Genomic DNA, 16,836 nt, shown 5'->3' with positions numbered 1-16,836 from the left:
CACACATATGAAATGATCGATTTCGATGTTCTGGTATCATTTTCCACAATTCTTGACTCACAGAACTAACAGGACAAGCAGTTAAAAGGATCATTAAAAACAGGATCAATAGTTAAAAGTCCTATTACTCAGCAACACTGGGTCACCTTTGACTTCAGTCATGAAATTCACTATAATCTTGTCTGTTATCTTCGATAGTTTCAAACATGTCAATCATTTGAAACAACATTAAAATCTCTGCATCTCATTCTTCCCCCGCCTATATGTTCACTGTAAGTACTCTAAACATTAAATACACATTCGACTTTACGAAGTCTGCAAAAACAAATAGTAGTAAATTGCGAACATCGGATTGTTGCAACGAAAGCTTCAGTAGAAAAATAACATTTTTCAATGTAACAGTTCGATAAAACCACAAATCCGTGTAGCCGAGTTTTCACAGCTTCGGTAGTTTTCTTCCGTGTTCAAAAAAGGGTAGCATTCCTTGATCCTAGAAAAACATTCGGTACAGTTGGTAGCGGTTGCGCGTTATTCGCGTGCAGTACAGATCCATTAGAGAAGAGAAAAAGCGTATACACCACAAAATCAACGTTTCGACGCGAGTTAAAGATCTGTTAAAGTCTTTACGTGGAAGCACGAGTTCCACGTTGAAAATACACACAGGAAGCAGCACGTTGGAGATCGACCAAACAGCCGGCGAAGCGATCTTGTGCACGCAATGCTTTTCCAATTAGATTTCAGCGGTGGAAAGCACGGACAACCCTTGAACCGATAAATCGCAGTGGCACACCTACCAACGGTCAGAGAGAAATTAAAGGATACAGCAAAAATTCTACTGCGAACAAAAGCACCAGAGTTTTTTCCGCTTTAAAGCTAAAATCTCGAATAAATTCTTAACTTTACGGCGATTTCTTATTGTCTTCCGTAGTTTTTGCTGGGAAGGTTGTTTCGCGATTTAGTGAATGGTAGAGCAGTGATGGGTATACCAAGTACTCGCTGAATTCACTAGCTTCGATGTGCAATTGTGCGTGCAGTGATCAAATAGTGGAAATTGTGAGTAGGATACTTTTTATTTAGAAGTTTACGTATCTGGAAAATTGTGGATTCACAACTTTGAATCCGAATTTGTTAGGGAATTTTAGGTTTGGGTGATTTAGTGATTTGAGTTCGTGGATTGGCCATTTGGTTATTTAGAAAATTTATAATTTTATAGTTCGATATTTTGATAATATGATTGTTTAATAATTTGACAATATTGTAACTTGGTAGTATGGTCATATAGTAGTGTGATACATGTAATATGATACTATGATAAGTTGATAATTGTTTCATTTATTAATTTAGTGATTTGGTAATTTAGACATTTAGAAGTTTGGTAATTTAGTAATTTAGAAATTTGTTAACATGGTAATTTGCTAATTTGGAACTTTTATAATTCGATAATTTGGTAATGTAGTCATTCAATAACTTGTTCATATTGTAATTTTCAATGTGGTAATATGACAATATGGTCACTTGGTTATATAGTAATATATAGTATGATAATACTATTATACAGTCATATCATACAATATCTACTTAAAAATTCATAAGTCCTTAAATTTCAAAATTTACTAATTTCTTTAATTTGCACATTTCATACTTAAAATATAATCATTTTTTACTACAATTACCTGAAACAAGCCAATGTGAAGTAATACAAATTATAATTAGAAATTGCACATGCCAATGTATTAACAACAAAAATAAAAGTGAAAATAACATATAAAATACAACAAAATAATAGTAAAATAATTTTCAATGTTAACAATATACAATTATATTTTACGTAACATCTTCTCCACCTAAAAATTAATACAAAATGTCTTCCTAAGAAAGTTCCATCCCTTTCTTCCCTTTTTTTTACGTGAAAAAAATATATTATTTTACAATTCACTGAATAATAAAATAAGGAATTATAACATTGATCCTATGTATACAAAAGCTATTATGTACATACATATAAAATATTTCTTTTTATGTATGCAATGTAAAGAATCATAAAGAGTATTTAAGTACCGCGAGAATTATAATATGAATAAATATTCAGTGCGTTTACATTCCAAGAATTACAAGAGAAAATTCCGTACTGGCTTTTCCTTCTATTTTAACTTTTTCCTTCCCTGTTTTATGAATGGTATAATAAAAGCACGTAATGTTTATTATATTTATTATGTTTTCCCACTATGAAATCAAGGATTTTAAAAAGTGTGAAGTTAAAAATAATGAATGGTGCATAAAGATTACAAACATTCTCACATAACAAGAAACTCAGAAACTAAAATACGAAATAAATTCTTTAGACAGTCTCTTTATTGTTCCCTCCCCGCTTTTCTTGAATGCAAATTTATTTTTCAGTTCGGTGAATGGCGGAGTGAAATATTGCTACGTTTATTACTTTTATTGAGCTCGAACTATGAAGTCAAGAATTATAAACGGTCCGAAAGATTAAGAATTGAAAGAGCTGTATAAGGATTATCAAGATTATGGGATGAACAGAAGTTCAGAGGTTCCACCTTCGGAAATTAAAATACGAAACGAGCTCCCTTTATAAAAGAATTTATATTTTAATGAATTGTTGAATTTGACTTTTATTATGATTAATACTCGTTTTAATATCACTTTCTGCTTGATTCTTTTGATTTTGCAAAAAACTATTTTTCAAAAAAATTTTAATAGTTAGTAAGTAATAATGAATAGGAAATAAGGAAATAACAATAAACAATTATTAGAAAGTAATAGTATTTGTTAGATCGTAGAATATTACAATGAAAGAATTAGGCCTCAGTAGAAGCTTTTGACGAATAGGATATAAAGAAATAATAATAAATATTTATTAGGAAGTAATAGTAATTGTTAAGTCGTAGAATATTACAATGAAAGGATTAAACCTCAGTAGAAGCTTTTAATAATAAAATTTACAATTTTTTTTCCTTCATATTTGTAATTTCAAATTCTTTACCTGTAGAAACAATAACCCAAGGAGTCAAATTACTCCATGAAATCATTCCAGTATTTTTGGTTTGTTATTAGTCACATCAGGTTAGAACCCTTAACTTTAGCTATAGAGTCTTTTGTCTGCAGTTTTCTATTCATGTCGTGCTTGATTTTATTACTTTGCTACGGTCACTTTGGGTAAAACAAACTCCACTTCATATGTTACTTGCATTTCCATCGCCACCCAAGTTTTAGCTAAACCATTAGAAAATAAGAAACTATTTTGCCTCACTAATGTCGCAAAAATTGTACTTACTCCGCTTTTGAAAAACGCAAGAATTCTTCCAAGAGACACTCTCGAGTCATCAAGTACATAGCAAAATAAACTGCAGTCTGAAGTCAAATTCATTTAGATTCAGTCTACTTGTAGTACTTGTTGGGAATCCTAATGATTCCACGCGTTGTTTAACCCCTTGATTTATTTGTGAGATACGTCAGTCAGAACTAAATCAGCTAAAATATTAAAATAGATAAAGAAAGTCGAAATGGTATGTCATTTTAGTATTATGAAATCTGACTATGCAAATTATGATTGAATTCCAAATAGAAACGTGCTAAAAATTCGAGTAAAATAATTCAGAACTGAAGTACGAGTGCGTCACGAGTCAGACTCGTCAAAATAGTGCAAGGGTTTAATCGTCTACTACTGACGATGCACATACAGTGCATACATATGTATATGTATAGAGATATTCAAATTTCTGTTTTTAAATTTTGTGATCCCTAACTAGCAAACTTTTGAATTTTTGCACTTTTCAAAAATTTGTCCTGAACATATGCACATAGTTGCATCGTTGCCTCACTATAATCCTGTTCAAACATATGGAAATCTATATTTATATTTATATCTATATACATTTTACTGTAACAGAAATTCCTCCTCTTTTTTAAGAGAATGTATGTTTTTCAATTTGTTGATATTGCAACTTTTATTAGGTATCTCTCTTTATTCAAAGATTGCAAGAGTAACCCATATTTTCCCGGTACATTTCTGCGAAATTAAAAAATTCCATAGCACCAATACCTTCCCTCAGGATTAAAGAAAACAGAAACGTAAAATAATATAAAGTTAAAATATTCTAAAAAACCTTGGCAACTCGATAAATTCTACTTTTCCATCTGCTGTAATATGTACATTCGAATGACCTGTATCTTGAAACTGTTAAAGATAGAAAAACAATGTGAAGGAAAAAAGAGAATAACATAAGAGAAAGAATCTTATTACTACTTCAATTTTATTATAACTGCGACAGTACACTTAGAGAATGAAAATGCACTCTTTCTTTAAATTTCTACATATTGTTTCATATGTAAATCAAATCCCCGAAATATTCTACGCAAAAGGTATTAAAGTGTAATATCAAGAGAATCAGTTTTCGTAATCTTTTTCAGTATGAATTGGCTGACTGTCGGAAAATCTCGTCGAGTGTATAGTGCACAGATAAAACCAAATTACTTACTAACCAAAAAGTAAAGTCAACCTAATCTAACCTCGTGCTGTACAATTTATTTATAAGATGCGTCGGTAAAAATTAGTAGACTGGTCTACTATTAAAAATACTACCTTACAATTGTAGTTAGGTTAATAATTCAATGTTCTTAATTCAAAATGACTGATCCAATTATAACGAATAATGATCTATTTTGGAACGATTTAAGTTTGACGCAATTTCAAAATTATTAAAGTTTGACATAATTTTATAACATACAATGGATACAAAATACAAATATTGGTACATTAATTTTAATTGGTACACTAATATTAGTACAAATTTAATTTTGAAAGTTTGATGAAAATAATTATATATTATAACTATTTCTTTCATGTTCTCAAACTGAAATGGTATATTAATATATGAGTATTACAAAATTTTACATATTTTGTAATTGTTGGACTAATATGCAGTTTAAAGTTTTATGAAAATTATTCCATGAATGCTAAAGTTACAATTTTTTATTCCCTTAAGACATGGACTGTCTTAATCATATTTAACAGCAACAGTCATGAAGCTGTTTAATTACTTAGTTAACCTAAAAACAAAATGGTGGAAAAGAAACATGGAATTTGAGGTTAGGTTACATATATTCTAATTAATTTAAAGCGAGAAAATTGTAAATGAATATTAAATAAATTTTGTATACATATGTAACTACAATGCAATATGTACAACAATTGTCTTATAGGGAAAGTCCATGTCTTCAGGGAAAGCTACATATTATACATATACATATAATTGTAAGGTGAAATGGGGTAAGTGCAGACTGGTTTTTGTAAAGTTGGTATTTAAACGTAAGTATTTTCAGTCTGCTATGTAAATACTTAACGCTGACGATATCGAACGCTTTGCACAATTACTACTATTTAATTAATATTAACTAGGACCTTAATTTTCCTTGTACATTTTGATTCTGATAGGAAATTGTTTAAAATGTCAACTACTCTGCACTTTTCTCGAAAATGGGGTAAGAGCGTAACTTGAAGTTAAATACTTTGAAACTTTATTTCATGTGCAATGGAGCAAGAGCAGAATTATTAACAAATCTGCTATAAAATGCTTTTTACTGCATTATGCAAGTCTATACTACAAACAAGTACTATTAGCTGAAATATAAAAGGGGATGTAGTGATTACAAAACAAGGAAACAAACATACTAAATGGAGAAATTTCGCTCATATTGTAATAAAAATATCCTCTATACGCACTTGCCCCGTTTACGAACTTACCCCACTTCACCTTAATTTAGTATTATGTTCAGATTAACTTAATAGAATGTTAACTATTTTCAAAGTCGGTCATTTCGTATGGAACATAAATATAATACAGTACGTCATTCGCGTAATCGTTAGAAAAGTTTCGCAACCACGTTAGCTCTTTTTGCAGAACATTTAACTTATGAAAACGTTCGCACCACTGATATCGGTAGTGATTTATACGCTGCCAGTGGCAACATGCAATTAATCGTTGTTGTGAGGTACAGTTTGTCGTGAATGTGCGAGGATGTCAAAGCGAGCAAGTGCGATCGATTTGCAATAAATGGTACGCGTCTCGTTCAGTCCACTCTGTGATCATCGATGCCGAAGTGAGTCAAATCGATAGATTACACTTACTCGAAACGATTGATTTCTATTACAAATATTAATCAATTACACACGTTTGAAACGATCGCAGAAGTACGTGGTCTGAACGAATTAATTGTAGAGCAATTTATTTCATCGTTCGTCAAATACACTGTAATTCACGCGTCTATTGTTGCAGCAGAAATAATAAAGTACATTATGAAGTGGATTAACAATAAAACTATCGGCGTATAATACACGCATAATTTGAAACTAAAAGTAAAATATAAAACACAAATTAAATATGAATTAATGTACATAGTAATTGTTTATTTTAGTAACAATCAATGTATATTTCAAAATGAACATCTTGACAAATTTTGGAATATGTAAAAGAAAATTTATGAATGGGTCAAATGAACCGTTTAGTACTCTTTGTGTAAAACGTATGAATTGTTTATAACAAGCTTAATGTATCTTCATTTTTTAAAAAGAATGTACTTTCCTGTATTTTTCATTCAAATCATGGTACTAATAAATATAGTGATTTAAAGTGGCTTAAAAAATGAAATTACTAATTTTTATTGAAAAGAACTTATCTTAAAAATTAGTTTTTCAAAACAAGTCTTTATTTTCATATTTTGAATATTATGATTATATTGATATTCGAAACTATTATATTACTTTCATTTTTGGTTGTTATAACAGTTTTATGATTATTACAATAACACATATCATAATTATTATAACAATGAAATTGAAAGCTAATATTTTATTTTCATTTTTTAATACGTAAACCTCAATTACGGGTGCATATATTGAAGACTATATTTTACCATCAATTTTTAGCAAAAAATATAAAAACTTTTAAGAGGTATTTCTTCCTACGAAAACTGATGTTTTCGATACTTACAATTTTAAACAATTTTTGTGTGTTATGAACATAACTGAATTTTAACTTAATAATGCCTAAATTATATTCAGGGCATATTTGAATTAATTGTCAATATTTTTCATTTTGATATCGTTAATAATTTGGAAACAGTAATGCGCAGATCATACGCCAACCTAAAAAGCTCGCGGGCACGCGTGTATATGATGTACGCAACGATGAAAATCCACAAAGACTTTAAGTCTTCAAATATTCAAATGGTTTTATTGACAAGTTTTAAAATTTATAAATGCAGTACATTTTTGCAATATTGAAAAATCCTGAATTTGGGTATTGGGAAATTGGAAAATTGAGAAATCGGGAAATTGGGAAATTGGGAAATTGGGAAGTTGGAAAATTGGAAAATTGGAAAATTGGGAAACTGGGAAATTGGGAAATTGAGAAATTGAGAAATTAAGAAATTGAGAAATTGAGAAATTGAGAAATTGAACAATTGAGAAATTGAAAAATTGGGAAATAGGAAAATTGGGAAATGGGGAAATTGATCATTTGGAAATTGAGCGATTGAGTAATTAATAAATCGGGAAATTGGGAAATTTGAAAATTAAAAAATTTGGATTTTTGGAACTTGGAGAAATTGAAACTTTGAAAATTTAGGAACTTGGTAATTTGGTAATTTGGTAATTTGTTAATCTGATAATTCGAAAATCTAAGAATGTATGTATTTCAAAAATTAGTGAATAAAAATTAATTCCTCATTTAAAATTAAAGAATATAACATAACCTTGAATCCATAAAAAAAGTTTAAATTCAAATCAATTTTCAATTTGTATAAAAGCACTGTTTTTTATAAGTGCATAACCGATACAATCAAACGTATCTAAACTATAGACGACATAACAATTAATAAGAGTTTATACAGGCAAATTTCAATTGCAGTTCGCCGTACGGGTTACAAAATTACTTCGAGCATTTGTAATTGTTTAATTAATCCGTAGCCAGGTTATAGTCGATAACTGTTAATAGACATTGTCGGAAACAAATTTCATTCCAATTCTCTGATTACGTAATAAGGTTAGAGTAATTGTTTGCAACTGCATAATCGATACCTACTTTAAATCGAATTCGGATATTTTGTCACACAGTGGGTTACGAACGTGTCCGAACGCTTGAATCGCAAATTGTTGACAATTGAAATGCACATGTGATCGCATATTTCCACTGCTAATCACAGTGAAAATGAACTTATAAAGGGTATAATTTTCGAGACCATGAATAATTTCATCTGATTTATTTCTTTTTTTGTTCTTGTAACTCGTATGCTGCAGTGAAAACTGACGTTCGTAGTCAGACACGCTCTTACACATATTATTAGGAACAGGAATAAACATATTTAATTTTTCAATTTCAGTTTTTAAACTGTCTGTGTATATTATTTTGTCAGCATTAAGAGTCCTTAATAGTTCCTTTTGTTAGCTTTTCCTGTAAAGAATTAAATTAACTGAATTTGTAATGTCGGTCACATATGTCACATATGATATAAGAACAAGAGTATTTCATCTTCCAATTTCATCTTTCTATCTGCTTATGTATATTATTATATCGACATTAAGAACCCTTAGAAGTTTTTTTTGTTAGCTTTTGCTGCAAAGAATTTAATTAACTGAATGCCGATCACATATGTCACATATGATATAAGAACAAGGATACTCAACCTTACAATTTTATCTTTTAATATATCTGTGTATATCATTGTCTCAACATATGAGACAATCATTATAAACCCTTAAAAGTTCTCTTTATTAGTGTTTCCTATAAACAATTCATTTAACTAAATTTGCAGTGCTCATATGACCACATATGACTAGATATGATCACGTATCGTTGGCCTGTTAATTTCAAAAGAATTTTTTATAACCTTCATAAGCAATAGTGGCACATTTTTTCTACTAATATAATGCATAAAGGTCATGTAAATTTTAAGTTCATTCTAAATATTAGCTTTTACTCTATATACATATATATGTAAATTATTATTTTGTATAATAAAGGAATATTTATTAGCGCTTATCCTTGTTCACTAATTACTTCATTCATGATTTTAGTAAGAATTCATGTAATCGAATCAAAACCCATTTTCATCCACTCACATCATAAATTCATACAATATGTAAATTCGTCCTTAGTTATATTCATTCATCAATTCATGGTCTACTTTGTTCGTACATCTAATCCTTGTAATTGAGAAATGGCCTTTGGTCAGCATAAAATTTTGTTCCCAAAATATTAATAATTCAAATTTTTGAACTCTCAAATATTGTAATTTCTAAATTAACATGTAAAAATTGTCAACTATGTTATCTTAAAAATCTCCAATTTTTCTTATATTCAAATTCACAAATTCACAAATTCACAAATTCACAAATTTACATATTCACAAATTCACAAATTCACAAATTTACAAATTCGAAGTTCAAATATTTAAGATTTTGAAATCTCAAAATTTATAAATTTAAAACTAAAAATATTTCAAATTACTGTTTCTTTAAATTTTCATTACTAAACCAATTCTAAAAGGTATATGATAATAATTATCCCCTTGTTGCAAATTCACAAACTCGTGTGCAATGTATACTTTCTATGAGTAAGAATAGAGAAGTCTTTTATTGTTTCCTTTCGGTTTTCGCAAAATAATTACATTAAACCTACACCTAATCCAAACCTTCCTTCATAATAATGATGTCTCACAAGGTCAGAATTAGAGACATTAGTAAATTTTTAAATAAATAAAACAAAACTTGAAAAAAAAACTTTTTATTTAGTTCATACACTATGACAACATTTGCAAGAATATTTAAATTGCAATATAAGAATATAATAACAAAAATATTTGAGTGCTAATATTTTCGTGAGAAGCTACATATATAACAAGTCGTATGCAACAGTTGACCTAAACGTACACGCAAGCGATAAATTTTTTCAGCTAATATTGTATCTCATCATCTCGTTTCAGAAAGAACGAAGCAATGATCACGAAGTGGTTCTGGAAGATGTTCAACCGACTCATAGTGGCAAATACCGTTGCGAAGTATCTGGCGATTCCCCTTCGTTTAGTACCTTAACAGACTCTGGTTACATGTACGTTGCCGGTAAGTATCGTGATTTCGTCTTCTACTAGCACGAGGAACAGCTGGTAGCAAGGCGCAACAAGAAAACAACTAATATCTTGCGATAAAAATGATCGATGTCCAATAGGAGGATGAACGTAGCGACGAAAAAATTAATGGAATTATTTTCCTCGATAGTATTACGCTGTAATATGTAGGTTACTTGGAACCCTTCTTCAGATTTTTAATTTTGGACGTAGGGTACTTTACCCCAATTTTAAATAGTAATTGACTAAATTGCTGAAACTCTGGATCCCCAAATTTTCTAATCTTTTAAACTTCTAAATTTTCAAATTTCTATGTAAAGTATTTTTAAGCCCTTTTCGCATTTTCAAGTTTCGATAGTTTGTGTTAAAATGTTCTAATGTTCTTAAATTTGAAATAGTAATTGATTAAATCGCTGAAATTCTGGATTCCTAAATTTTCTTATCTTTTAACGCTCTAAATTTCCAAATTTCTAAATCCGAAAATATGCAAAATTTCCAAATCCTAAAGTTCCCAAAGTTTAAATTTTAATTCCTTAAATTGCTAAGTCTCTGATCTTCAAATTTTCTAATCTTTTAAATTTCTGATCCTCTAAATTTTCTAATTTTTTACTTTCTCAGCTGTCCACATTTTTTAATTTTTTAACTTTCTAACACTAAATTTCCAAATTTCTAAATTTGAAAATGTACAAACATAAAAATTGCTGCACCTAAAGATTTTATAGTTCTTTTTGATACATTGAGAAGTACCAAATTTAAAAATATAGTATCCCATAACCAAAAACTAATCGGGCCTCGACATCCTATCGTGTTCCTACACGAACTAAAAATGCGTGTTCACGTTGTACCAGTGAAACGCACATACACGTTTCGTTATTATCGTGTAGACTTGCAATTATCAGGTAATTTCATATAAAGAGGTTTATCCACAGCGGAGCTACAAAGAAGACATTAATTGCCCTCGATAGCGTATCTCCTTACTCGCAGTACAAATAACGCAGCCGCAGGGGATAATTTGTTCCTGGGAACGTTAAGAAATTCTGCAACAGTGTAACATTAACGGTTACTTAATATTCTTTTTTAAAAAAACGATACCTGAAATGAAGTTCTCCTTGGAGCATGTATTCTACGCATAAATCATCGTATCCTAAGGGTTAAAGTGCTTAGTCCATTAAGCACATCCTGTTCCGTTTTAGCGTTAGGTAAACAGATTAGCTTGATCCCACCTAATTACTATGCTAATAGAGACAATTACATCGATCAATCAAAGATCACGCGTTCATACCCTATTTTCATAAATGCTTTCAAGATAATGCAACTTGTTTATCAAAATTGATTAGGTCTTCGGATAGAGCACCATACCGTCTTAGGTACAGCATCACGGGATTAGAACTTAAAGTTTCCGTATAATAACATTTCTAGTTTCTTCGAACACAGGTTCAAATTAAGAGGTAGTAGCTATAACAGTCACATCCTATCAAGTATCTCTAGTTTATTACTATTTGCAGTTTACTATTCGTGTCGAGGTGCTTGGTTTCATCACCTGCTACGGTCACTTTTAGGGGTATATCCACACCCACCTCATACGTCACTCGGTTTTCATTTCCACCTGAATTTGTGTACCCAATAGAAATCAAAAACTGTTCCCCTTAGTTCGTACAAATTGTACGCCCACACCGAGCCTTCATCTTGTGAAATAAGCAATCGAAAAGATAGACACGAGGTTCACTTCAGAACATCGGATACATAGACACGTGCACTTCGGAACATCGGATACATAGACACGTGCACTTCGGAACATCGGATACATAGACACGTCGTTCAGTTTGGATCATTAAAAATAAGTAGAAAGCACATATCGATGTTATACAATTATTCAATCTACAGTCCATTTATAAATGTTAGGACGTTCAACGATTATATTATAGTTCTCTGCGTCATTCAATCGTCGCTAACAATTACCGACTGTGACGCACATACATGCCCCATTCGTGGTCCATTTGCACCCCCGATTTAAGGGGTCGCGGAAGATTAATATAGGTAGAGATGAAATCGGATTTACACTTGGAAGGGACTTATGTTAGAACTTCATAAGATTGTTCTTTGCGTTGTTTAATCAGCGTTAATAATACCGGCATTGCTTGGTTCCATTACTTGCTACGGTCACTTTTTATGGTATACCCACCGCATACATCACTCGGTGTTTCCACCCTAATTTGTGTACTCAATAGAAATCAAGAACTGCTTCCCTCAGTTCGTAACAATTGTACGCCCACACTGAGCCTTCATTTTGTGAAATAAGCAATCGAATAGACACGAGGTTCACTTCGGAACACCGAATACATACATTCACTTTGAAACATCGTATACATAGACACATCGTTTGCATCATTAAAAATAAGTAGAAAGCACATATCGATTTCATACAATTATTCGAGCCACTTATAAATATTAGGACTTCAGACGATTCAAGATCCCCGCATTTTTCAATCGTCGCTAAATAGTACCAACGTTCCATCGCATACACTGATAATGCAATCATCGAATTGTTTGATTTTAAACAAAGGAGCTCATCGGGTGATCTCGTTAAATAACCTACATAGAGTTCTTTCATTTCGTTATCCATTATCCGCGACACTCTTAACCGAGTTACTTGTTAATTACCCAACTGCGATCCATCGAACATAACCTTATTTTCTTTCAGTCTTGTTACCCGCTGATACCTCGCCGATGACCTTTCAGCATGCACTGTTAACTTTCAATAAAAACGACGAACGAGCCAGGTATCGAGGTGCACGAAGTTCAGCGATAAATCTAGACGGCCATTGGCAGGGCCGACTGTAGAAATTTTGCCACCCCGAGCAATAATATATCTTACCACCTTCTCTACCTCTGAAAAGAACTCACACAATAACGTCTTAAAAGTCGGGATGTTCTGGTGGACGTATTGCGATAGGAAAGTTGAAAAGTTAGAATATTGGTGAATGTAACAAATGAGGTAGAATAACTGCACTGAATATGGAACACCTCATTTTAAAAACTTGCTGAAGATATGTTTTTTGTATACAAACTTACTTAGGGGATAAATATACACACATTTTGATTTCTTGAAATTATGGTGAAAAGTATAAAAATAGTTAAATATCTTCGGTTTACAAAGTGGTACATAATATGAAAATAATAATATTTGCGAAACAAGATTTGTGAAAACTTTGCTTTTGTTATGAGAAATGAATATGTAAGCAAGAAAGATAAGTGAACGAGTGTATTCCATTTTTTAAGTTCTCACAGGTGAATTAAATATTACTTTACTTTAAAACTTTTTAAAAACTTTTTAATTTTAAAACTTTTAAATTCCCAATTTTAAACTTTAAATTTACAAATTCCAAGATTGCCATTAACATAATATCAGTACGTCTATTTTAAAAATTTTCAAGCATCAAAATTTTTGAATTCTAAAGTTTTCAAGTTAAAAATCTCGAATCCCAAAATTTGTATACTTCCAAGCCACATAACCTCTAAATCGTCAGATTTTCGAAATTCCCATAAGCTAAAGCTTTCATTCCTCACGCTTTAACCCTCTAAACAAAAGAAATTTAGACTTTTCAAATTTATACGTCTTCAGAAGTTTCAATTCCTAAATATCTAAACCTTCTGAATTCCAAATTTCAATGATTATGCTGTTTGACAACTTCTTTTATGCAAGAATTAATTTGAATTACGAAACTGTCACGATCCTGAAATTCAGTTTTTGAGCAAAATTAGAGACGCGAAAATGGTATACGATTTTCAATGACCGTGATTATATGGAAGTGAGCAATGACAATAACATTTTGCTACGAATTACAAAACTGTCACGTTCATGAAATTTAATTTTCAGTCAAAATTAGAATGATGAATGTGGTGTATGATTTTCAAAGATCACCATTGTAGTTTTAGGTTATTGCATTGAATGAAATGAACGATTTTGAAAATAGAAAGGCAGATTTGATCATGTAGAAATACCATAAAATAACGTTTATAGCACATCGGTTTGAAGCTTAAAATATAATGACTATATAAATTCTTCGATAATATTCTTAATATAAAAGAATTGATCCAATTATAGAAAAGGATTTATATGACCAATTTCGAAGTAGGTCTGACACAAATTGATGAAATAGAAATATCATTTATTCTATGTCAACTTAAAACAAAAATAAAAACAAATTTCATAAAAATTACCAGAATTCGCTCATTGTGTTCCATAAAAACTGGCTAGTTGTTAAAAAACCTTCTTACCGTTAAGTTGTGGTACCAAATGAACGTTGATATGTTAGCATATCAAATGTTTCGAAACATTGAAAATCTAACAGAATTTGGTGACATAAGTACCACAAAATATCATGTATATCAATTTGAAGTTTGAAATTTAACAAAAATGACTGCGTACACGTTTTAGGAATATCTTGAATACAAAATGGATGGTTATCACTTGTAAACAAATATCGATTTCAGAACATCTAAAACGTGAAGTAATTTGATGACAAAAATCTATCCTAAAATAGCACATGTACATCAATTTAAAGCTTGACGTTTGTTAAAAATGACCATCTTTTGTTAATGTGCTTAGTATACAATTATTAATCATCAGATAACCTCACTATTGTCCAGAGTGTTCTGAGAAGCAGCCATTACTAAAAAAGATAATGAAAATTTCAGGTAACTTTCAGCAAACTTTAACCTTCAAATTGATATATCACAAGTTATGATCTATAGTCCTTCTATGTTATCAAATTGTGGCAAACTTTTGATATTTCGAAATTGCCATGTTACATATCAATTTAAAGCTCGACATTTGTTGTGAATAACCAGTATTTAATGTGCTTAGAATTGGTACGAAATTATTAGTCGTTATACAATCATTTTACTGAGTAAACGAGATTTTCTGACAACTAATCAATACTAAAAGAAAAGTGAAAAATATAATCATTTTCAACAAACTTTAACCTTCCAGTTGCTATATCATAAGTACTAATTAATGGAAAGGTCAAGTGAGGTAAGTGCAGACTGGTTTTTGTGAAGTTGGTATTTAAACGTAAGTATTTTCAGTCTGCTATGTAAATACTTAACGCTGTCGATATCGAGCGCTTTGCACAATTATTACTATTTAATTAATATTAACCAAGACCTTAATTTTCCTTGTACATTTTGATTTTGATAGGAAATTGTTTTAAATGTCAACTACTCTGCACTTTCCCCAAAAATGGGGTAAGAGCGTAACTTGAAGTTAAATACTTTGAAACTATGTTTCATGTGCAATGGGGCAAGAGCAGAATTGTTAACAAATCTACTATAAAATGCCTTTTACTGCATTATGCAAGTCTATACTGCAAACAAATACTCTTAGCTAAAATATAAAAGGGGATATAGTGAAACAAAACAAGAAAACAAACATTAAATGGAGAAATTTCGCTCATATTGTAATAAAAATAGCCTGTATACGCACTTGCACCGTTTACGAACTTACCCCACTTCACCTTACTTTTATATCATCAAATTATAATGTCAGGCATTTGTTATTTTGAAATTGGTTATTTCATATACAAGAACGCAACAATAATCTCCGGTATAATTTGTATCGAAAAGATCTGAAACCTGTCGATATTTTCTACACATGTTGCACCTTCATTCCGCTACAGCCGTCCCTGATCATTGGTGAACCGTTAGTTTTTCATTGATTCGCAATTCGCGTCCAGAACACGCCTGCCTCGAGGACGCTGCAACGCGGCGTTTCATTATCCTCGTTGATTATCCTGCAGGGTAACCGTCGCGGCATTGTTCCCGTAATCGGGGACAATTAAAACGTAGAGTGACGAAACGAACAGGAGGGACAAAGGACACAGAATAGTTTCCTGGGATCTCGTTCCCACCATCTCGTATTCTCGTTGAACGTCGACTTAACGACTCCACAATCACGATAGCGATTCTTCTTTGAAGAGACGCGTTGTCTCTTCTTTCCGATCACGGATCGCTCGTAAAAGCTCGATACTGGATCGATCCTTCGAATCTTGCCTTGTATCCTGCACTCCTTCTTCCTTTTCGTCCATTCTCACGGAACGGGATGATCGTCCACAACATTACTAGACAAGTTCAAAATGGTAATCTCCGATGGTTGTGTCCTTGAGGGGCCCCAGGACGAAGGAGTAAGCTATATCAGGCGGAAGTCGTTCAGCTGAAGTGAGACAATCCTTTGACAGCTCGGGGGAAATCGAATGCCTTGTGTGGATGGTATAATGATCCTGCGGGATGTACATGACGCGTTATGTATACAGGATACGCAGACGTGAAGGTCCTTTCAATTTTATTCGACAATGGTGCTCCCAGCTTCTTGTTGCTTAGGGGAATAACAGTAGACGGGGTCGAGCAAATATGGTAACAGAAAAAGGTTCAAGTAGAATCAATTGTCTCAATAACTGTTCCATTTCATATAAAAGTAGTGTTGATGTATCAGTTAGGTACTCTTTGAACTTACATAGGGTTTTACTTTCTGCTTTTTCGATAATTTTTAGGAGTAAAAATAAAGATGGAAACGACTTTTTAAACGATTATTTTGTTTGTAATTAAAATTGTTAGAAGAGTTTAATGAGATTTAGGTTTGTGGGCATTTTTGTTACTTCTTCGAAGTAAACTTTCAAATTTTTGAAGTTAGGAATTAAA

At 31.4% G+C, this 16,836-nt stretch overlaps 1 protein-coding gene across 1 annotated transcript in view; it reads left to right on the top strand.

Moving 5' to 3' along the window:
- LOC100878213 (uncharacterized) overlaps window positions 1-16,836 on the top strand; it is a 140,116-nt gene that overhangs the window by 114,171 nt on the left and 9,109 nt on the right. Inside the window, exon 3 of the mRNA XM_012280609.2 lies at window positions 10,000-10,135. Coding sequence (XP_012135999.1) covers window positions 10,000-10,135 — 136 coding nt within the window. The remainder of the gene's footprint in view (window positions 1-9,999; window positions 10,136-16,836) is intronic.

The sequence above is a fragment of the Megachile rotundata genome, chromosome 14 (assembly GCF_050947335.1).
Source record: "Megachile rotundata isolate GNS110a chromosome 14, iyMegRotu1, whole genome shotgun sequence".
Taxonomy (NCBI): Eukaryota; Metazoa; Arthropoda; class Insecta; order Hymenoptera; family Megachilidae; genus Megachile; species Megachile rotundata.
This window is presented reverse-complemented; position numbering and strand designations above follow the sequence as displayed.